The 22,150-nt window shown below is 32.2% G+C and overlaps 5 protein-coding genes across 5 annotated transcripts; 1 reads left to right on the forward strand and 4 right to left on the reverse strand.

The window, feature by feature from the left end:
- Nucleotides 1-3,964: 3,964 nt before the first annotated feature.
- Nucleotides 3,965-4,840, reverse strand: LOC124942281 (thioredoxin-like protein YLS8). The gene is made up of 2 exons (XM_047482751.1): nt 4,634-4,840; nt 3,965-4,352 (listed from the first exon to the last, which is right to left on the reverse strand). The coding sequence occupies exons 1-2, from the start codon at nt 4,751-4,753 to the stop codon at nt 4,044-4,046; spliced, it is 429 nt and encodes a 142-aa protein (XP_047338707.1). The 5' UTR covers nt 4,754-4,840; the 3' UTR covers nt 3,965-4,043.
- Nucleotides 4,841-5,570: 730 nt separating this feature from the next.
- Nucleotides 5,571-6,965, forward strand: LOC124942126 (AIG2-like protein D). The gene is made up of 5 exons (XM_047482551.1): nt 5,571-5,759; nt 5,875-5,947; nt 6,090-6,182; nt 6,289-6,372; nt 6,657-6,965. Exons 1-5 carry the CDS (start codon nt 5,572-5,574, stop codon nt 6,792-6,794), a joined length of 576 nt encoding a protein of 191 aa, XP_047338507.1. The 5' UTR covers nt 5,571; the 3' UTR covers nt 6,795-6,965.
- Nucleotides 6,966-7,460: 495 nt separating this feature from the next.
- LOC124943011 (receptor-like protein kinase FERONIA) lies at nt 7,461-9,821 on the reverse strand. Its single transcript, XM_047483579.1, has one exon. It carries the CDS (start codon nt 9,819-9,821, stop codon nt 7,461-7,463), a length of 2,361 nt encoding a protein of 786 aa, XP_047339535.1.
- Nucleotides 9,822-11,626: 1,805 nt separating this feature from the next.
- LOC124942323 (probable prefoldin subunit 5) lies at nt 11,627-15,561 on the reverse strand. The gene is made up of 4 exons (XM_047482801.1): nt 15,263-15,561; nt 15,066-15,169; nt 14,511-14,588; nt 11,627-12,009 (listed from the first exon to the last, which is right to left on the reverse strand). The coding sequence occupies exons 1-4, from the start codon at nt 15,468-15,470 to the stop codon at nt 11,926-11,928; spliced, it is 474 nt and encodes a 157-aa protein (XP_047338757.1). The 5' UTR covers nt 15,471-15,561; the 3' UTR covers nt 11,627-11,925.
- Nucleotides 15,562-16,850: 1,289 nt separating this feature from the next.
- Nucleotides 16,851-21,425, reverse strand: LOC124944099 (eukaryotic translation initiation factor 3 subunit B-like). Its single transcript, XM_047484567.1, has 10 exons — nt 21,271-21,425; nt 20,951-21,188; nt 20,663-20,809; nt 20,391-20,519; nt 19,673-19,801; nt 19,503-19,586; nt 19,292-19,416; nt 18,616-18,814; nt 18,007-18,539; nt 16,851-17,503 (listed from the first exon to the last, which is right to left on the reverse strand). The coding sequence occupies exons 1-10, from the start codon at nt 21,375-21,377 to the stop codon at nt 17,065-17,067; spliced, it is 2,130 nt and encodes a 709-aa protein (XP_047340523.1). The 5' UTR covers nt 21,378-21,425; the 3' UTR covers nt 16,851-17,064.
- Between the last annotated feature and the right edge of the window lie 725 nt (nt 21,426-22,150).

Raw genomic sequence — 22,150 nt, forward strand, 5'->3', positions numbered from 1 at the left:
AGATTCACTAAACTGTGCTTTTAAAATAAAATAATTGCAAACATTACTTATGATATTGCTACATTTTATAATCACTTTGTCCTATGACCGGTTTGATATAATTTATTTAAATTAATCTTGTATGAATCATTTTTTATTATCAAAATGTTTAAATAATTAAAATATTTATACACTTATTTTCTACACTCTAATTTATAATTTTAAATAATTTCAAGCCAACAAATAATAATTTTAGAAAATATTTATAAACAGACTCATTTTATGGGCTTCCAAACATTTTAAAATAAATATAAGTGGTGAAAATATTTTTAAGAGTAACTATAGATGATGTAGAGAATTATTATAGGAAAATTTTATAAAAAATCAGAAGTCTTTCCATGAGTAGAATAAAATTTTGAAATTATATTTTCTATTAAATTTTCAATACAGGGAAATTGGACTAAATGACCCTAAAGATAGGGGTATTTGCGTCCGTGGTCACTGATAATTAAATTTGATCTGGTGACTACTTTATTTTTTTTGGACGAAATTACCTTTTTCGCGTAACGTGAAGTGGCTTCGCGAAACGCGAAGTGAATTAAGTTAATATAAATACTTAAAATTTTCATTTCCTTCATTTTGCTTCTCTCTCTTCTCTCTCTTCTCTCTCTGTTCTTGTTCGTCGGCCGGCGACGGCGACGGCGAAAACTTTGGCGACGAGGACTACGATTATGCCCCATGAATCTACAAAGATAAAAAAACCTTAACCTGAATCGATGTTTATAATACAGATTTATGTTCTTATTTCAATACCTTCATTTCAAACCCTAACTCTAACCCAAATCGATTTATGTTCATGTTTCCAGCATCTCCAGCTGAAAACCTTAAATCAATTAAATCTGTTCATATTGGTTCATACTGGTTCATATTGATTCATATTGGTTCATTTTTTTGTTCATCTTATTGTTCTTATGTCGATGATGATATTTGCAGATCATATGGGTTCTGTTTCGCGAAGGGCTTCTCGTTACGCGAAGGACTTCTCGTTACGCGAAGGACTTCTCGTTACGCGAAGGGCTTCTCGTTACGCGAAGGGCTTCTCGTTTCGCGAAGTGCTTCTCGTTTCGCGAAGGGCTTCTCGTTACGCGAAGAGCTTCTCGTTTCGCGAAGGGTTTCTCGTTTCGCGAAGGGCTTTATGTTTCGTCATATGGGTCTAGATTCAGTGAAGAAATACTTACAGCAAGACGGAAACCGGCTAAGTGTCGACGTTATAGATGAAAGATTTTCTCAATAGTCAATACAATTGAGTTGTTTTCGTTTAGGTGTTCTATAATTATATGTTAAAGGGTTTATTTATAGAATTGCATTTTGAAAAGGGGGAGACATAGAGAAATTGAGATTGGACTTGGATAAACTTCCCTTCATATTAAGGAACTTTAATCCAATTTGCATTATTAAACTTAATCCTAATGGACATTAAAATAAGCTTCATTTACTCAAGTTCTCTAATTAAAATGAAGCTTCATTTCTTTTGTCTGTTTTATTTTTTTAATCAGATATATATAAAGTTTTTCTAATTATTAATGTAATATTGTACTTTCATCCTGTCACCTAAAGAAATCAAATGTTAAACATATTTTTGTTATTTACAATTTGGGATAGAAATTTAAGACAAAACTCACCAAAATGTAATGTTTTTATCATTCATACTCACCAAGAAGTTTCAAACTAGACTAGAGAGTTATCATATATAAAGCTATAAAAAAACAAAAAATGGAGGACCAGTCTAGTTATTATTTGAACAAATAAGATATATCTTTTCTTTGGATATTGGTGGTAGTCTATTATGGAAATGAAAAATTGTTCTCATTCACCTAATCATTCACCTAATATTTTCTTTGTCCTCGTCAATTTGTTCTAGTTGTTCATATTGCGCACCACCACGCCCATTATTATGATTGTCTGATTTTCTTTGTCCTCGTCGACGACATTCATGTTCATACAATCCCTCCACTTCATCCTCCGGTTCCTCACGATCTTTTGGCTTCTCATAAGATCGCTCACGAGATTTCTCCCTATCACCCTCTCTATTTCTTCCCTTTTCACGGGATTTTTCCCTACACATGATGTGGTGAACATCAGAAGCATTCATATCAAAATGCACAAACTGAAATTCAGATTAAAAAACACTAACTGTGTTTGGGAGAGGTACAATTCCAATTCTTTTGTTTGTTTAACAATTTAAAACTAAGAATTCAAATGAAAGCACCAAGGGTGTATGTAGTATTACCGGTTTGCATGACGATCAGCCCTTTAGTATTTGTAGTGCTTATGTAGTATGCCCTTCGCGAAACGAGAAGCACTTCGCGAAATGAGAAGCCCTTCGCGTAACAAGAAGCCCTTCGCGTAACGAGAAGCCCTTCGCGTAACAAGAAGCCCTTCGCGTAACGAGAAGCCCTTCGCGAAACAGAACCCATATGATCTGCAAATATCATCATCGACATAAGAACAATAAGATGAACAAAAAAATGAATCAATATGAACCAGTATGAACCAATATGAACAGATTTAATTGATTTAAGGTTTTCAGATGGAGATGCTGGAAACATTAACATAAATCGATTTGGGTTAGAGTTAGGGTTTGAAATGAAGGTATTGAAATAAGAACATAAATCTGTATTATAAACATCGATTCAGGTTAAGGTTTTCTTATCTTTGTAGATTCATGGGGCATAATCGTAGTCCTCGTCGCCAAAGTTTTCGCCGTCGCCGTCGCCGGCCGACGAACAAGAACAGAGAGAGAAGAGAGAGAAGAGAGAGAAGCAAAATGAAGGAAATGAAAATTTTAAGTATTTATATTAACCTAATTCACTTCGCGTTTCGCGAAGCCACTTCGCGTTACACGAAAAGGATAATTTCGTCCAAAAAAAATAAAGTGGTCACCAGATCAAATTTAATTATCAGTGACCACGGACGCAAATAACCCTATCTTTAGGGTCATTTAGTCCAATTTCCCTTCAATACATCTGATATACGAGTAGAATAAAAAAATTAAAATCATATATCCTTTTAGATTTTCAATTCATCTGCACCGTTGATTTCATGTTGAATATTCTTAATTTTTGATAATAAAATAGGTGGGCATATGATTATAAATTAATTTATATTACTTTCTCTTAAAATTTCTTATTTTAGCCATTTGAAAAAAAATTATGTCAATGATTTTTGAATTTCCAATAGTAACTCAATCAATAAACTAAAATAATATTAGGTTAATTTTAAGTAATATTGAATTTCAATGACATTACAAATAAGTCACATATATATGCATGTAACAATAAATCATATGGGTATTCGATTTCTCTAAAGTATCATTATTTTGTAAACATCCCTCGGTCAAAAGAAATATATATTTGATTGGAACTATTTTCATCTCAATATATTTTTTCAATCATTTATTAAATTGTATCATTCCCTTTCCTTTGAATAAGATGATATATATGTTCATTTATTGTGAATAAAAAGGGAAGTAATTTGTTGTTAACTAGAAGGAAGATATATCTTTTATATATTTCATGTCCTATATGGAGTTTGTTAGATGTATAGTACATTAAATTTGATAAATTTTAATTTTTGAATTCAAATTGTCAACTAGCTAAATTCACTTTCAAGTAATATGGTATTCGTCTCGACATGTTTACACCCCTAATCAAGTCACTAGTGAGAATAAAACCATTCGAACCATCCCAATGTTTGTATCCAAATCACAATGAATCTAAATGATCCAAAAGAAAACCCTATAATCTTTATATCAAATAAGAATCAGACTATAATAATCCAGACAATGATTCAAAACATAATCTAAAACACATGATAAAAAAAAGTTTCATATATAAACAAAGATTGTGACAAAATAACAGTTACCAAATAGGCTCAAATGACTTATTCTTATCTCCAAATAGTTTTACAATATGATATGAAACATTACATGAAAGAAATTACCAGATAAGTTCTTCACCACATAGTAGTAACTGCGCAGCAGCAGCAGCAGCAGCAGCAGCAGCTTAATATCGGTACTTAGTGGAGTAATCCTTGGGAGCAATAACCAGACCGCGACCCTTTCTTGCCCCACGATAAATTGTTTCAACAATGTCAATGAATTCCTGCTTATCCTTCATAGCCCAATTGATCTTGTTGTTGTTTCCAGTTCCGAGATCTATCATAATGTGTTTGTTCCTAAAGAAGAACATTATCGTTGAAGGATCATACAACTCGTACATAGTATTGAAATCAGGCACCTCAGTTATGTCCACAAGGTATATTACAGCAAAGTTCTTTATTGTCTCTGCAACAGAGGCCAAAACCTCATCCATCTAGATAAATTAATTAGATAACAAAAGCATTAGAAAATCATCATAGAAAACCAAAACAAAAACAAAAATACAGTATCACCCACTTAACTATACTATCAAAACATGAAGGATTTGTCAATTCATTCTTGAAAGATGAATAATTGACTAGATCCACAATGAAACCTGAAAACCTAAATCAGCGGAGAATACAAATACACAACAAAATTGAATCGGCGTATGGAGAAGAATATAAACGATTTTTCAAACGAAGAATGAAAAGGAGTATAAGAAGATATACAGACCTGCATGCAAGTTTCATCCCAATCGTGACCGAACCGAATGACGACGAGACGTTCTTCTTCAGCGAGAATTGCCTGATCCACGGCCCATCCAGAGTGAAGATGAGGAAGCAAGTACGACATAGTTCTCAGTTACGCCTATGCCGATCGATCAGAATACAGAGGACAAAACGATGCCCTAGCTAAGAAAATCGATGAAGAAGACGACCTGGTCTTTCTTTTATTCCAAATCCTATTTAAATTTCATAAATAACCTCCTCAATAATATATATAGTTTTATATAAGTTCTTAATGTGTTTTTATTTATTTAAAACCCCTAAACTTTATCGATGTACATGATTAAAATAACAATTAAATATAAGACCTTGTTCATTTCGAGTAAGATTGCAAATGAGTCGAGTGTGATCGTGAGTCGCTCGGTCAAAATTTGACTCGAGACTTTGACCAATTTCGAGTCAAATTCGAACCAACTCGTTTAATATTTAAGTTGAGCTCGAACTCGAACTCATATAATACTTAATTGATGGTTTGTCGAGTTTTTTCGAACAAGAAAATAAATAATATATTTCTTTAATTTATTTTAATATTAAAACTTAAAATTTAAAATAAATATTTTTTTTACCCATATTTGAAAATTTAATTTTAATTCAAGTTTTTCGAGTTTAGTTTGTAGATAAGTAGTCGAGACGAATTAGAGCTCAAATTTATAAACTCGTTCGAGTTTGAGCTGACTTGACTCATCTACCGCGCCCTAGTTGTATTATTAAAACTTGTATACCTTTATCTTTATTTGTTAGTGTGACAAGTAATCAATGAAATAATTATTTAAATCAACTTGTACAATCTCCAATTAAAAAACACATCAAACAGGCTGTTAGAATGAATGAATAAATAAAGAAATTAATATTTTGCTGATATAAATTTGTATTTATTTATGAGTGATGAGAAAGAACCAGACAAATTCAGCAATGGAGTCTTCTTCTTCAATCATCGCAGCAGCAACAGCAGCCTCTGCAACTCACCAAGGGCTTCATCGCGTCTTCGTCTATGGCAGCCTATTGGCCGATGATGTCGTTCGTGTTTTGCTCCATCGCATTCCCCATTCATCTCCTGCCATCCTCAATGGCTAGTCAGTCTCTCTCTTTCTCTCTATCTAATTCTGGATCGGATTTCCTTAATATGTTGTTTAAGGCTCCATTCTCCAGATTATTATTCATCTGTCTACTTTTGTTTTTGGTTATTAGCCACAGATTTAGTATCAAAGGACGTGTTTATCCTGCAATCATACCTGTAGAGAATAAGCAAGTTGCAGGAAAGGTTTGTTCATACTTTTGTTTTAGACACCTTATTAATCATTCCTATAGCATGTTAAAGGATTATGTGATGATGGGTCAGTCATGTTTTCAGTTGTTTCATATGAACAAATTATATGATTTGATTCATCTTTGATTTCCAACAGGTTCTCTTGGATTTAACAAATCGTGAATTAGACATCTTGGATGCGTTTGAAGATTTCGAATACGAGAGACATACAGTTGAGGTTTCATTAGCGGTATGTGTTTCCTATCTATCATATCATTCGAAACATTAGACATAATACCAAATTACTCTGTTTAGACATGATTATTTTAGTCATTTAACCTGAATAAATGTTTCAGGACAAGTTTGAGAAATTACAGACTTATGCATATGTTTGGGCAAACAGAGAAGACCCTTACTTATATGGATCCTGGGATTTTGAGGTAACCTTGTGCAAGTTTTCTTCTTTGCTCTAAAATATGTAAATAAGATGGCTTTGTCTCGTTTGTTGGGTCAGCTTAAGTGAAAAAAATCTTATTTAAGAGACTAAATGTCTAAGTTTTGATTCACACTAAGAATGTTTTAAGTTGAAGTAGGGATTCATTCGTGCTTATATGGTTTCAAGGAAAGAATTTCCTAAACATGGTTTTGTTATATTTCTCTCAAGTGCAATTTTAACATCTCAGTTTATATTTGCACGATTTGTTTGTTAAATTTCTTGGTGAAGGAATGGACGAAAGTACATAAAGATGATTTCATGAAGATGAGTTCGGGTTTCATGGAAGAATTGGAGCTTCCTGAATCTAAGCCAAGAGTTGAAACCTATGAAACGTTCTTCCAACAGAATGGCGGAAAAGGGTTATGAAGATTGAGCTTGGGTTTTAGTTATAACTGTTTACATATCAAATAAGATTGGGGGATGTGTAAAGCTACTACAATTTGTTGGCTATTCTTTATTAGTCCTGCTTGTGCTGAAAATAATGTTTTCAGGAATTCTATTTATCAAAATGATAATCAATGTTGACAAGCAAGCAGTTTATAGTTTTGTAAGTGTGGATTTTTTTAACATAGTTGGATTTTTTTGGGGGAGAAGCTCTTGTTTTTATTTAAAGACACCCATTAGCCTCGATTGAATAATTGTTCAATTGGGAATAACATTTGATCTTGAAATCTAATAGGTCATAGAAATTTCATTTTTTAAGTCCACTCACGTGTTGCTAGACTATTATACCAAATTCTTAGCTTTTTATCATTACTGTTTATTTTAATTAAGAGAATACCCTATAGGCAGTAAAAGCAAATTTACTTCAACAAAAAAATAATTGTTTGGGTTTAGGGTTGTTTATTGCGACGAAAAGACGTGACGAATAATCAAACAATTCTCAAAGGCATAATGCAAAGAGTTGTCTAGAAATATACAAAAGCCATAAGTAGCTTGATCCTCTTCTAAAAGGCTAAACAATTCTAGCCTTATGACTTATACCCTAATACATATATAAGGGAACTAGTAAATCATGTTACATCATTTTTCCTATGAGTCAACAACACTAGTTGGATTCGTGCCTTCATCCACCTGTTGTTTATATGCAAGTTCAAGTTGTGTCACCACATCTGTCATTGAAGGACTTTGCTCATTATCAAATAAGCAACTGTTGGCAACTTCTGTGAATATCTTCAAACATGCTGGTGAAATTTGTCCCATCAATCTTCGATCGATGATTTCATTGATCTTTTCATTCCCTTCATTGAAACATTGTGGAGCCCATTTAGCCAAAACTTCTTCCTTCGATCCCTTAAATTTTGTGTCTATAGCAGCTCTCCCACACAGGACTTCCCATAAGACTACACCAAAGGCAAACACGTCAGAATTCTTGGTTAGTTGTTTCGTAAACCAATATTGGTTGTTTAAATAACCAGGACTTCCTCTGACTTCTGTGCTAATATGGGTTTGAGATTGGCCAGCCCCAACCATTTTGGACAAACCAAAATCTGCAACCTTTGCTACCCAATTCTCATCTATTAAGATATTAGTGCTCTTAATGTCACGATGGATGATGTAACCGTCCTTGTGATTATGAAGAAACTCTAGACCTTTAGCAACACCAATGCATATCTTGAGCCTTTCCTCCCAAGACAGTGTCAGTGCACTGTCGTTTTTGAAATTGTAGAGATGATCCGCAAGTGTTCCACGTGCCATGTACTCGTACACGAGGATCCTTTCCCATATATCATTGCAATATCCAATTAGCTTAATAATATTGGTGTTTTGAAGATTACCAAGTATCTCAATCTCATTCAAAAACTGATTAGTACCTTGCTCAGAAAGAGGATCTAATCGTTTCATGGCAACATCAATTCCCTTAATACACCCTTTATAAACATTTCCAAACGCTCCTTTCCCAATCATTACATCAAAATTATTTGTCGCATACCAGACTTTACTAAACGAAAATGGGCCCATGAAAGTCTCATGGACTTTAACGGACTTTTCCTTATATTTAGACAGAATATTTGTTCTCTCGAGAAAGTCTTTTGTATGAAACAGTGCGCATAACTTGTGAAAAACAACATTCAACATTGTTAGTATTATGACAATAATCGTTGCAATTTTGTTACCACCAGCTGACATGTACAAGGACTTGCATCCTTTGATAGCAAGTGACGAAGAAACAAGTGGATTAGGTGCTGCGAGGTTATTATCAGGGTTGCTTAGCTTGAAGATTTCTAGGCCTTTCAAAATAACATCTATAGTTTCGAAAGTCGAATCGTCATAGTGACTGGAAAAAGAACATATAGATAAGAGGATGTTAGTTTTGCCAGCCATTCGCTCTCCTTCTATCACATAATTGTAGTCCTTGTATGTTGCAGCGCCAATTTCTCCACTCCATTTGATTACATCTCCATCAGGCTCAACCATATGGTTATTAATATAGATGCGGAACGCCCTTTGACCAATCTCTTTTATCTCGTAATCAAGCTCGCAGAAATGGAACCTAATCAGGTATCGAAATCCCTGATCAACAGGCAACCTCCACGCAAAATTAGGGTTTTCATTTGCATTCTTGTTTAGATCCAAAGACCATGACGTTTGGTAGACGTTTTGAGGAGCAACAAAGTTAGGTATTCTTTTGTATTTTATTGGAATCGTGGTTTTAAGAGGTAGAACTCTCGAGTGAAGGAAAAATCTAGAGTCATCAGACCACTCACGAAACATACCTGTATCGTTTGCAAATGAAATAGAGCTTCCACCAATATTTAGCCGATATAGTGTCTCAAGTGCAGTCCGCCTCGAAAGGGTAGTGAAGCCATTATTTTCCCCTTTGTAATAGTATAGTCCATTCGGCATGGAAACAACCTCGATACCATTAATAAAAGCATACACTTTATCAGTATGGCTAGTTCTTGAAGGAGAGAATGTTATTCTCAATGGTTTATTTGCTTTAACATTGATACAGAACTCTTTAGAGACAGTTGTTATGCCCAAAGAATCTGCAGTCAATGAGGCACTGAAGTTGTGGAGTAGAGTGAAGGGACCAGCTTTAACAGTAAAGAAACCATTGTTTCTCTGGAAATTAGCACGATACGAAGCAGGGTAGAAATGAAGGCGAACAAACTTCGGGCCTGGACTAACTGGGAAGATATAAGTAAAGGGTGATTGAGAAAACCTGGCATATGTGTAGGGGACATCATTGTGATGAGAATGAGAAGAATATGATTGTTTGACTGGTGCCAAGCTTATGGATTTTTTATTTGCTCCTCGAGAAATGAAGTACATTGATCTACTATCTCCAATCCAGTGTCGGCCATCAAGGGCAGTATAGTTGCCAGAGAAACCACAGTTGATGGCAATGTTATCTGATGTATAGTAAGAAGGAAGTGATAAACTTGACATGACAATAGATATGTTGAATAGAAGGGAAAACAAGATGCAGAAACGGATTTGGATTTGGAGAGGTACAAACAATTGATTCATTCTTCTTTTGGGATGGAGAAGTGAAAAAGAGAGAGATGTGGTTGGTTCTTTGAATGAAGTCAACACATTATCTATAGATCATCAAGATCGGGCTAAAACCAGCTTAATAGTTGACCCTCAATTGATGGGTAGTCGGTGGATCAACAGATTATTAAACTTGTATATCCTAATATCAACACAGCATATACTTAAAGTATTGAAAATTAGATGCAAACTTGCATATCCTAATCAATTTCAGGAAGACAGTTTAGTTTAAAATGAAATTCAAAAAGGCTGACCTGTAATGGCGTTGACATTGAAGCTGATGATGAAGATGAAGCTGAAGCTCGGATTGGTGTCTTTAGGCTGTGAAAGAAGCATCCATCCTTAACCCTAGTAAGTAATGTATGAACGAAGATTAACAGCACAAAATCCAGTAAGTTTCCAGATTGATCGGCACCGGAATGTTTCCCGTCGGAATCGCCGGAATATACTTCGTAATGTTTCCCGTCAGAATCGCCGGAATATTCTTCGAACATGCACTTCGCCGGAGTATTCAAAAAGTCAGCTATTGGATTGTTTATTTCCTTTAACAGAATTCCTTAAATAAATTAATAAACAATTAACTCTCATTTAAAAAAGTTTTTAGGTACGAAATAATTTGTTTTATCAAGAAAAATTATTTCATACAAGAAAAGTTAGCAGGTGACCTAACTTCATAGTCTAATACTTAAATTATATATTTATTTTATATTGGAATCTTATTTTATTTGTACCAAAAGAAATTATTTCTCATTTTCTAAATAATTTGGTGGAAGTATATGTATTCTCACAAGATATAGCTCAATTAAAAAAAAGTTAGGTAGAAATTGGGATATACATGGGTCAAATTGTTTGTTAAAGCTCGACTAGAACTCAGTTTAACTAAGATCGAGTTTGAGTAGCTCGATTTTGTAATCGATTTTTATATTTTCAGTTTGAAGAGATCACTCTATAAATATTATTAATATTAATATTTATAGTAACTCTAAATATTTCCCATCCTTTCTTTTTTCTCCATTTCAGCAAATCAATCTTTTACATTGGGAGCAAATGTCCTTTCTTTTTTCTCCATTTCAGCAAATCAATCTTTTACATTGGGAGCAAATGAGTAAATTAATTTTTACATGCTCGATCTTCATTTTGTCTTGGTGTTTGCATAACCGTAATATTTTGAATTTGAGATATTTTGATACTGAATCGACTCTGTATAATACTAATCGAGTCAAGCTATTCCTAGGTAGCACGGCCACAAATTTAAATCCTAAACAACAATTGTGTTTTAAAATTTATTAATATTGAAATAAAAAAAAATGATCATTAAAGAAAATAAAATTATTTAACTAATATTTATTATAATATTAATTTTTTGTTTGCTTTGAATTTGAATTGATACAAATTATTTCAATTATTTAAAACTTCCAACAACAAATTGAAATATTATATTTATCTTTGTTTATATATTACTATATTTATATAATTATAAAATCAATTAGTATTTGTTTTTCAAAATTATTATCTATTTGTTGGATAATAGAGTCATAAAGAGTTTTGAGATAATATAAAACAATTTAGTATGAACAAATTGATATTTAGTCAAATAATGTTCAAATTTCAATGATTAAAATTATTTACTTTTCTATGTAATGCAACTTTCTTCAAATTATATTTATATGCATAATTCCATTCTGTTTAACTCCTAATAATTAAACAAGAAATTAAGATTGTATTATAATTCTCTTTAACAAAATAAACAAAACCATACATATATCTCTAACATTTAGCCTAAACACTAATGAGCCTTTAATTTATGTTTTACAGAGTCAAAATATGCCCACAATTTTACTTTCACAAAGACAAGGCCAAATATGACTGTTTCAACAAACACCATTAAAATTCAAATTTTCGGAATTTGGACGACGTTGAAGAGTGCCCAAACAACCCCTCAACTCCGAAAAAAAAAACAAATAGAAAAGAAGGGAAGTGAATAGAAAAACACACAGTTTCATTGTGCAGAAGCATGTTGCCTTAGCTTAGCTTGCAGTATTGCTCCAGCTTCATCTGCCAAGGCTTTCTTTTTGCTTGCCACCTGCATTGTTTTGAACATTAGTTTTTAATATTCAATGGACACAAAACACAAGTTTTGATGTAGAAATATAATTTCATCAAACAGAGAAAATGGATGCAACAGTTATTAATCCATCTGGAAAGATGATGGAAAAGTGCAGAGCATGCCATGAAAGAACGGATCAGAGAGGAGAAAACCATATCAAGGAAGAACAAGAAATAGAAACTAAGTTTTTATGGAATTATTGTTCGTCCCAGTAGTCTAAGGAAGAATTATATTTGGCATTTAGACCATTGAGTTTTTATGTTGTTTTGGGGATGAAGTTATGTTCTGTTTCACCATCCTTGTTGATTCCTTGAACTCGTAATAACTAGATGTATAGTGACTTGTGCTTAACCTTATCCTTTTTCTACCATAGCCAATGTGACTCTCGTTTTGAATATGGTTTGTGAAATTATCATTTATTTTTTCAAAAGAAAAATACAGTTACTTCATATGCATTATGTGTTGTGTCAAATTTTAATATGAGTTGTATCGCATTTCTAGTGGGAATCGAACCTAAGACCTCAACCTGTCGTCAGCCTCTTAGTCATAAGACTTACCATTTGAGCTAACCCTAGGTGAGTGAATCATCAAGGTATTTGTCCAAGATTTCAGTTCAATAGCAAAATCACTGTCTTAATCTCATAAATAGTTAATTGGATATTGCAACCACAAAACAAATTAGAATTATGAGAATTTTCTCAATAAGAAAGGGATAATTGCATTGTGAGAATTAGAAATTTCTGACTATAGACGATTTGGAAAGAATGGAATAGAAGAATATTTCCAAAAAGGAATAGAAGAATATTCCCAGGGAAAAACTACGACATAAAAAGAATCAAAGGCTTCATACCCCACACGTTTAGGGCTGTGCATATCATGGGTTAGCCCGAACCCGAATTATTAATTTGGATAAGTTATTTCGGTTTGGGTTGAATTCGGGTTGAACTGGGGTTAGGGTTACCTAAACAAAAATATATGGCAACCTATCCCGTTTGTTCTTGTACCAGCTTCTTACCTCTTGTCCCTTCCCCTCTTCTGCTCAAAACACGTTCTAATTGTTACGAAGATTCAGACGCTTCCTCTCCCCCTCTTCAGCTCAATGGTGAGTCAGTGACGCAAACAAACGACGACCAACAGCAAAGACCAAAGCTGATTTTGATGATCTTCTAACTATTGAGGTTTCAGATTTTGATTTTGATTTTGACGGAGACCTACAGCAAAGACGATAACCCTCTCCCCAATAGATATCTTACCTAGTAGGTCAGTGTTTGAGCAACTTATTTTCTTCCATTTTATATTTAGGAAACAAAATCTCAGAAAATAATTTTAGGCTCTCCATGTCTAATTGAATCTCATCCTTTTGCTTTTGTTTTCCTTGTCTTGATTAAGACAGCATATAATCGATTTGGATTCAAATACATTATTATTTTGTTATTTGCTACCATGAGGATGGAATTCAAGCAATATATGTTTGGGTATGTGTATGTAAATATATATGGATTTTCATATGGTGTAGATTTAGGTTTTGTCTGTATTGTTATTTTCAGCCGAAGAATAGACTAAGGAAGACAAAGCAATTTCTTCTATGAAATTTTAATTAAGGTCAAGTTTGATTTAGAAAAAAAGAGAAAGAAGAAGGCTTCAGGCGGCAGCTGCGTGCTGGTGCAGAATAAAGAAGTAAGAAGAAACATCTTAAGGGCCTAATTGGTCTTGAAGATGAAATATAAAAGAAACTGAAAAATCAGTTTGGATTTTCAGAAAATTAGTTCATTCTAAATAGTAGTGATCTCAGTAACTATTATGAAAATAATGGATCAAGACTTTTCAGTGTTTTTACCTTCAGTTTTGATTGGAAAATAACCACTGAAGAATTAAAATGACAATTTTATTGTTTTTCAGTAATTAATGGTGATCTAATTAAGTGTGATTAAGAGGTAGATATAGAAAAGAATCCATACTAATGAGTAGAATGGATTGGGGTCTGGGTTAGGTAAATTTAATTTAGGTTGCGTAATAACGGTAGGGTTTACCTGTTAGCTCACCCCTTCACACGTTTGCATCAATTAGGAAAAGAGAGATTTGCACTAGATGAGAATCTTTTGATCTTATTGGCATCTAATTTGTCTGTTTTTTCTTTTCCCATTCCCTTTTCGTAAATTTTGAACACCTATAGCGTTCTTTCTTTTTTATCAAAAGTTGATCTTATTCAAAAATAGAAAAAGAAATTACAGTGATCAAAATCATACATTGGAGTTAGAATCCTTTATTCAGTTATGTATGTTTTATGAAAATACAGCTGAAGAATCCTTTTCCTGACTAGTGATCATATATTTTTCTAATCACGTAATTATGGCGGAATATCATTATTAAGTTATTAACAAAACTTCAATAAATAAAATAAAGAAATGCTTTAGATGTGAGAAACCACGGAAGCTGAAAATTAATATAACCATGCTATAGATGTAAACGACACATACCTCAACCAGTTGATCATAGTTCGATTTCAGCAAGCTGATTTTACGCTCACAATAATCTTTTCCTTCAACCATGGTTTTCTGTTACAATATATTCAACCAAAACCAGTAAATTTACGTCATTCCAACCAGTAAACGATAAAAAAAATAGCTTTACACCCTATTTGGAAACACTTTTTGTTTACGACATGCATCTGAATCCAGATCCAGAAGAGAAACCGCCAATAAATTTTTAAATATGTGTGACTAAGTTTGGTTTCTCATTAGGATCAACATCCAAATAAGATATCTAAGAGAACCCTTTTTCAGGTTCTAGTCTTCTCTTCCAATATGAACAGAAAATTGAAGTCTTCATTCATAGAAATCAACAAACCCTAGGCACTAAATTCTTAACAAATATTTCAGTTTTTTACTTTATCCATCAATCAATCATACAAGTTTTAAGAACCCTTGACAGATAAATTACTGCTTCATACTTTATCAATCATCTTAAACAATCCCATCTAAGCATATACAAAATATTAAAAATCACTACTTAATTAAAGAACAAAAACCAACCTCAATGAAATATCCCGTACCAACATCAACAAGTACTTTATCAGCATCATCAAGTGTACCTTGAACATAAAGAGATGCCGTAAGAGGTACAAGCATTTTCTTTCCTGAAAATGAAGAAAACACAAATCTAATCAGTACCCTTCATAAATTTACAGATAAAATCAAACACCCACAAAACAAAATAGTGAGAGAAGAACCCTGAGGACGAAGAGACAGATCACTGAGGGCGATGGATGCAATCTCAAGGCGACCGGTAGCTGTTCGGATGTTGTTGAGACTGTCTTGAAGAAGATTAACTTCAAGATCAACTTGTTCTTTTATAGCCTTAATTTGTTCTATACTCATTTGATCTACTTCAACTTGTTGTCCTCTTCCTCCGCCTGCTACGGTTCCTTTCGACGCCATTTCTATAATCGCCGCCGCACCGTTTCTAACTCAGCCGAGAATCTCCACCGTCTGAGCAAAGCTAATCCTCGGATTTCAGATACACACAAAATCAAGGGATGTTTTTTTTTTGTTTTTTTTTTCAGATTGGAACAGATGGGCTATAATAATTATGGGCCACAATATAATTGAGCCCAGACTGATAAATTAGTTAAAATTATTAATATTGTAAATTGTGACTGATTTGGTTAAGGTTTAAGGGAATATTTCTCTTCAAAAGTCAAAACTTTAAAAACATAATATATAATAATTTTAAACAATTTTAATAATATGATTTTGAAAATATATTTGATTATTAACTGACTGAAAACCCAAATATAAACTCAAAACATATATAGATTACAGACTAATGAACAAAGTACTAAAAGAATATAAACTTTAAGAGCGGGGGACTTTTTTATTAAATATATATATATATATATATATATATATATATATATATATATATATATATATATATATATTATTTTAGTTTAATTATTAAAATATCAATTTTATTTAAAATTTAAATTTAATAAAGTAAAATAGAGGTATTTTAATATGAGTAATAATATATCATATTTGATAGGTGGAACAAAAATTTAAAAATTATATTTATAATTAGAAGAGAAATAAAAAAAAAAGATAAAATCTTAAAAAAATTCCCAAAAATAAATATGAAATAAATTGTAACAATAATTATTTTGAACTAGTTCGTCTAGAGAATTTACAAGCTCTCAATAATTTATTGAATAACATTTTTTCTTATTTTTTTCTTTTATTCAATGTTTTGTGGGTTTAAACGATATTTTTTTATTTTAATATACATAAGTTTTTTTTTTTTATAAAAGCTAATAATAAAAATTATTGGACCAACTATTCAAAGGTTTAAATATTAGATTAGTTGATTATACTTATTTTTTCATTTTATAAAATAAAAATTAAAAAATAAATATTTAGTTGGTTAGTATAAATTTAATTTAACATAGGATTATTATTTATTTTTTTAAGCAATTTAAATTAATACAACAAAATGTCTAAACACAAAATAAATGTCTTAAAATAAGTTTTATGTAAATTGCAAACCACATTTATAGGCTTATAGCAGATATTAATTATAACAAATCAAGGTATATATGTCCAAAAATAATTGGTTAATTTGTTCAGCCCTAATACAAAAAAAAAACTAATATGTTGCTTTCAACTTTCAAGAAGAATTAAACCCAAAACAAAAACCTAATTTGAGTACAAAGCCCTTAGTACAAAAATACACTTAAAATCTACATTACACATTCTAAAAAAAAGTATTTGAAGAAAAAAACATGTCTCTAAATCAAAACTCAATATATCAACAAAAATAAATTCAGAAACTGTATCAAATGATTAAAATTTATCAAATAATGTAAAGATATCATCAAAGGGTTAAAAATGTCCACTATTTCATTCTTCTTCACCTCACCATACAGAGAAAACATTAGATCCAAAAATAAACCAATGCTAAAAACTACTTAAGTTAGATCCAAACCAAAATTGAATAAACAAAAAACTCAAGATTCAGAAATCAATTTCTGGCTTACTACTCAGGAATAACCTCTTCCTTAACATTCAATAGTTCTTCGACTTCAACTTCCTTAGCCTCGTACTCTTCTTCTTCGTCACTAGCTTCTCCATCGCGTAACCCTAGCCTCTCTAACCTCTCTTCTTCATGCATTCTCTTCCACTCATTAACCCATCTTTCCCATCCATCCTTCAGCATCTTTCTCTTCTCCCTATCCTGTTCGCTCAATAGCGTAGACACATCTTGGTCTTCAGCTTCGTATTTCTTGCTATACTTCTTCAGGTTCTTTGCAATCTCTTCTTCTTTCTCCGCACTCAACAAAGTTGGAGGCCTAGGCCTCCACAGGAATTGGAAGAAATGATCCTTTAGTGTTCGATAAAGAAGTTTTCCATTAAAAGACCAGATGTTGAAACCATTTTCCATCTCATGAACTGATGTCACTGTAGTGGCTACATATCTGCAACAACACTTAAAAATTTAAGAAAACTGCCCTCATTTGTAAACATAACATAGTCAAAACACACATTCAGAAATGGATTTGACTGTTTCTCATATGGATCCGGATTCAGATCCAGATATGATTTGTATATCCAACAAGAACAGTAAGTGTTGGTTTGATGTGTTTATTAAATAATCTGATTTGGGGGGAAAATAATGGATTTAGTTGGTTTAAAGCAATATATCTTTTGTATTTTAGTTAATGATTTGATTGATGATGGGATAAGGGCTTATTTGGACTAACCCTAGACAATGTTATAAAAGAATTAGGGGTATTTTAATATCTTAGTTAATGATCTGAATGATGAAGTAATTGATGATGGGATAAGGGGGGTTTTAAACCCATCATCAAACAAGGCCTAAGACTATGTAAAACTTCTAGAATTGAAACACAAAATTAATATAACATATAAAAGAAAGAAGTTTTAATGGCAACCACTATATTTCTAGTCAGAATGGTACCTTCCGGTAGGATCCCAATCGATATCGGTTGCCATGAAGTGTTCAGTGGTTGCCATGGTTTCAAGATCGTCAACATTGAAGAACTCCAACTGTCCATTTAAACCCTTAAGACCAGCAAGTATGATAAATCGTCCAGCTGGTGACCAGTACAAAGCATTAGCTTGCTTTCCCTTCAATGTCGTCAGTTTTGAAACCCGACCTGTATTATGGGTTGTGCGCATTGAGTAGAAACTCACATCAGGCCTTGGGCCGTCACCATGGATAACTGCAAATCTATGGCCATTTGGTTCCCAAGCAAATGCAATAATCTTGTCATTCTTATTCTCAAGTTCCAAAACTTCAATGGGTATGTCCCGTTCTTTGATCCTGAACAGCTCAAAGCCAGTGTAAGTGCTCTTCTTGGTTTTTGTATATCGATCCACCTTCACAGCAAGGTATTCACCGTTGTTTTGCCAATACATTTTGCAATCGCTAACACTAAAGAGATTTTTCTGCCTCAACTCTTCTTTTCCAGGAATTTGAATGAGACTCACCTGCCATGAATTCACCAATGTACATTTACTAACCAAATGGTAATTAAAGGCATTCCCAGAAAATATAGGGACATACTCTTGCAGGTTGGTTTCCACCGCCAAGTTCTGGAACGAAGAGTGCAAGAATCGGATCGGTTGGTGACCAACAAAAGTCAACCACATTGTCCACTTTTATTGACTTCTTGTCAATAACGGAAAAGGTCTCAGTTTCATAAACTGAGATAACATTTTTACCAATTCTAGCAAAATACTTGTCATCTTTTCCACCAGCCCATCTGAAACACAATAGTGTAATTAATCATAGAATTGTAAACAATGGCCCCAATTTGGAAACACATAGAGCTTGTTTTTTTATGTGGGGTTATTTGGAAAAAATCTAGGATATAAAATCATAATATTGCTTGATGAAAAAGTGTGTTATTTGGAATTATTTGAGTTAAACTCAAAATAATGTCATTTTGTATTTAAATTTTATAAAAGATAAAGTAAGGAGATTTTAGTTGATGAATTAAGTGATATAATGGTTGTAATGAGTTGTGATGTGTTAAAAGGATATTTTGAAATAACCCAAGATCAAACAAGCTCTTATTGTTAATCCGGATCCAAATACAGAAACAAAACAATTTTTAAAAATGACTGACCAAATTTAGTTTCAAAAACATTTTTGTATCTATAAACTATCCACATACAAAAAAAAATAAGTGTTTCCAAATGGGGAAGAGAGGAACCTCTGTAAAGGATGGAGAACTCACCTGAAAACAGGCCATGAAACTCCAGTAACACCCCCAGTCCCACCGTTAGCAAATTCGTCAGCACTACCCTTGAAAGCTCTCCTAATTTTTCCAGTCCTCACATCAAAAATGTTTATAGTTACCCGCTGAAGAACAATGAGCATTATGTATTATTCATAAGAACTTAAAACATAAAAGAAAAAAGAAAAAAAAGCTTGATAGAAAATCTCACATGAGTGTCATGAGGATTGCTAGGCTCTTGGCTACTGTAAGTCACCAAAAAACGTTCACCAGGGGAGAAGTCAATTAGTGTAACCTACAGTTAATATCACAAAAGCTACAGGTGAAGCAAATAAAATTAACATAGAAAAGGCTATCAACAGTTACTGATAATGAAAGTACCTGTGGATGAGCATAACGCATTAGGCGATTGAAGGCGCTTGCACCACCCCAAACAGCAGCACCTTGTCTATGGACTGTTGCTAGGTATGTTCCAAGTGGAGACCACTGAACGAAACGTTCAGTCCAAAACTGCAAATGGAGTTGGCTTGAAAAATGATTATTATGCTTTACATGATTATAAAAGAGATAATATGACCATTTAATTAGAAAGAATAATTAAATCATATTAACAAATGCAAACCATGGCCAAAGATTACATGTTCAAAGAACAAGGAATCAAAACAAAATATATTTTGAAAAACTCATGATGATGCCATAGGTGTCAAGGTACTGACAATGTAGAAAAACGATACCAATAAGCTGCTGTAGTATAGAACCCACTTGAAGCTACTTTATACTAACAATAGATACCTGTGCAAAGTCATATATGATCCAAAAGGACAGTTGGAACTTGTCTGGGTATTATCCAGAGGCAAATTTCAAGGGTGGAGAACTTGGTGAGAGAGGAGTTCTTTATCCTATATTATTATGCTAGAAAAAATGAATCAGAAACACATACGAAAGTAAACATCTAGAAAGTCATAATTCTTATGCATTTTTCAAGATACGAAATTGTAGGAGAACTGACAAGTTCTAGGTGTACTGGAAAGACTAAGAAGATAAGACAAATTTTATTAACACAAATGAAAGAGAGCCTTATGTAAAGTTGTAAACTAACCGATCGTTTGTAAACAGGTTCGGGCTTCAAATGCCTAGCATCATTCCAGAGAACTTCAGTGTCTGTGCCAGCTCGAATAACAAATTGATCTCTTGCCTTCTCATCAGCAAGCCACTCTTGTAAATTTTCCTGTAAAGATCAATGACAGTGATAGTTATGCATTTTCAAAAAAATAGCTCATAGTGATCAAAATAATAAGCATATAGACATTCATATATCAGAACAACCAGAATTGGAGCTAGCTTTAAACCAAGCAGAATAAAAATTCTCACCCCTGGTTCATATGGCTTGGGTTCAGAAGGAGCCCACTCATCTGGAACCTTCATAAACTTTTCAATGTCATCAAACTTATTGACAGCAAAAATATGTGACCTATCCAACTTATAGTTATTTGTCTTCTCCATGGCAACTTCAGCTTCCTGTAATGAAAGCATATTGATACCCACAAGTCAGAAAATCAAACTCCAGAAAGAATTAACAAAGGCAAGCAAAAGAAGTAGTTTTCCTAATTATCAATACACACACAACCCATATACCAGCTAACAAAAAAGATTTACTACCTGAGGAAGGTTATACTCAATGAAACAGAATCCAAGTGTTTTCTGTGTAGTTGAATCAATCGGCATACAAAGTCCATCATCCTTAATAACTCCAATCTGACCGTAGATTTTACGAATGACACCCTCTAGCTTCTCGAATTTCTCCCTTGGAACAATAGGCAGGTTGTCGACGACAATTATATTATTAAGCTCTTCATCAAATTCCAAAGCGTCTTGATTATTGATATCATCATCGTCACTAAATCAGAAATTTCACAAGAAAACTCTTTAAATTGGGAGATTCACGAATACAAATTCAATTGTTAGTATTAATCAGTCACCTTATGATGCCAAAATCTTCATTTGGAGGTAAGAGTATATTGTCCAAATCAAGTTTGGTTAGATCAACGCCGAGACTGGCAGCTCTGGAAGTGATAATATCTTCCATATTATCACGGGCGTCCTGGCGAAATGGTGAAAGAAGAACTAGGGTTAAGTGATTGTTAACCTAGCCATCCAAAATGATAGAGATAAATATGAAGTGACCCCTTAACTCTTATTATTATTAATGGAATTACTTAAATCTTATTATTATTATTCAATAAATTTTAATTGATTAAAAAATATTATTTTTATACCTTTTATTTTATTGATATTCTTATAAATAGATAAATAGTTTTAATTTTATAATTTTATTTGGAAAAAATAAATTTATATTTATAAATTAAAAATATATATATTTATTCAAATTAGTTAATAATTAATTTTTATAAATATAACATTTTATATTATCATTTACTAATTAGTATTTCTTAATTATATATATATATATATATTATTTTCAAAAATAATTATTACTTATAAAAAATAATTATAATTATATATATAAAAAATAATATAAATATTTTTTATTTTTTTTTAATTTAATAAAATATATTATAATATATAGTAAAAATAAAAATTATTTTAAATATGTTATTTTAAATTTATTTATAAAATAAATAATGTTGTAGTGATGTATTTATATATATATATATATATATATATATATATATATATATATATATATATATATATATATAATAAAAAAGTTTACATTTATTTATAGTTTAATTTTTTCTATGTATTTTTATATTTAATTTTATTTTGTTTTATTATAATTAGATTTTAATTTATAATTTTAGTAAATATGTAGGATATTAGATCTTATAATTTTTTATT

The sequence above is a fragment of the Impatiens glandulifera genome, chromosome 6 (assembly GCF_907164915.1).
Source record: "Impatiens glandulifera chromosome 6, dImpGla2.1, whole genome shotgun sequence".
Lineage (NCBI taxonomy): Eukaryota > Viridiplantae > Streptophyta > Magnoliopsida > Ericales > Balsaminaceae > Impatiens > Impatiens glandulifera.

Bases quoted from the DNA above. Each gene is read 5' to 3' on its own strand.
- LOC124942281 (XM_047482751.1), bottom strand. From the start codon at position 4,753: ATGTCGTACTTGCTTCCTCATCTTCACTCTGGATGGGCCGTGGATCAG. The intron at 4,353-4,633 runs GTCTGTATATCT...TAATTTATCTAG, and splicing joins GGGATGAAACTTGCATGCAG to ATGGATGAGGTTTTGGCCTC.
- LOC124942126 (XM_047482551.1), top strand. From the start codon at position 5,572: ATGAGAAAGAACCAGACAAATTCAGCAATGGAGTCTTCTTCTTCAATC. The intron at 5,760-5,874 runs GTCAGTCTCTCT...TTTGGTTATTAG, and splicing joins CCTGCCATCCTCAATGGCTA to CCACAGATTTAGTATCAAAG. The intron at 5,948-6,089 runs GTTTGTTCATAC...GATTTCCAACAG, and splicing joins ATAAGCAAGTTGCAGGAAAG to GTTCTCTTGGATTTAACAAA.
- LOC124943011 (XM_047483579.1), bottom strand. From the start codon at position 9,821: ATGTCAAGTTTATCACTTCCTTCTTACTATACATCAGATAACATTGCC.
- LOC124942323 (XM_047482801.1), bottom strand. From the start codon at position 15,470: ATGGCGTCGAAAGGAACCGTAGCAGGCGGAGGAAGAGGACAACAAGTT. The intron at 14,589-15,065 runs GTTGGTTTTTGT...ATATTGTAACAG, and splicing joins GTACGGGATATTTCATTGAG to AAAACCATGGTTGAAGGAAA. The intron at 12,010-14,510 runs GTATGTGTCGTT...AAAACAATGCAG, and splicing joins ACTATGATCAACTGGTTGAG to GTGGCAAGCAAAAAGAAAGC.
- LOC124944099 (XM_047484567.1), bottom strand. From the start codon at position 21,377: ATGGAAGATATTATCACTTCCAGAGCTGCCAGTCTCGGCGTTGATCTA. The intron at 20,520-20,662 runs GTGAGAATTTTT...TGATCTTTACAG, and splicing joins CCAAGCCATATGAACCAGGG to GAAAATTTACAAGAGTGGCT. The intron at 19,417-19,502 runs GTGAGATTTTCT...ATTGTTCTTCAG, and splicing joins GCAATCCTCATGACACTCAT to CGGGTAACTATAAACATTTT.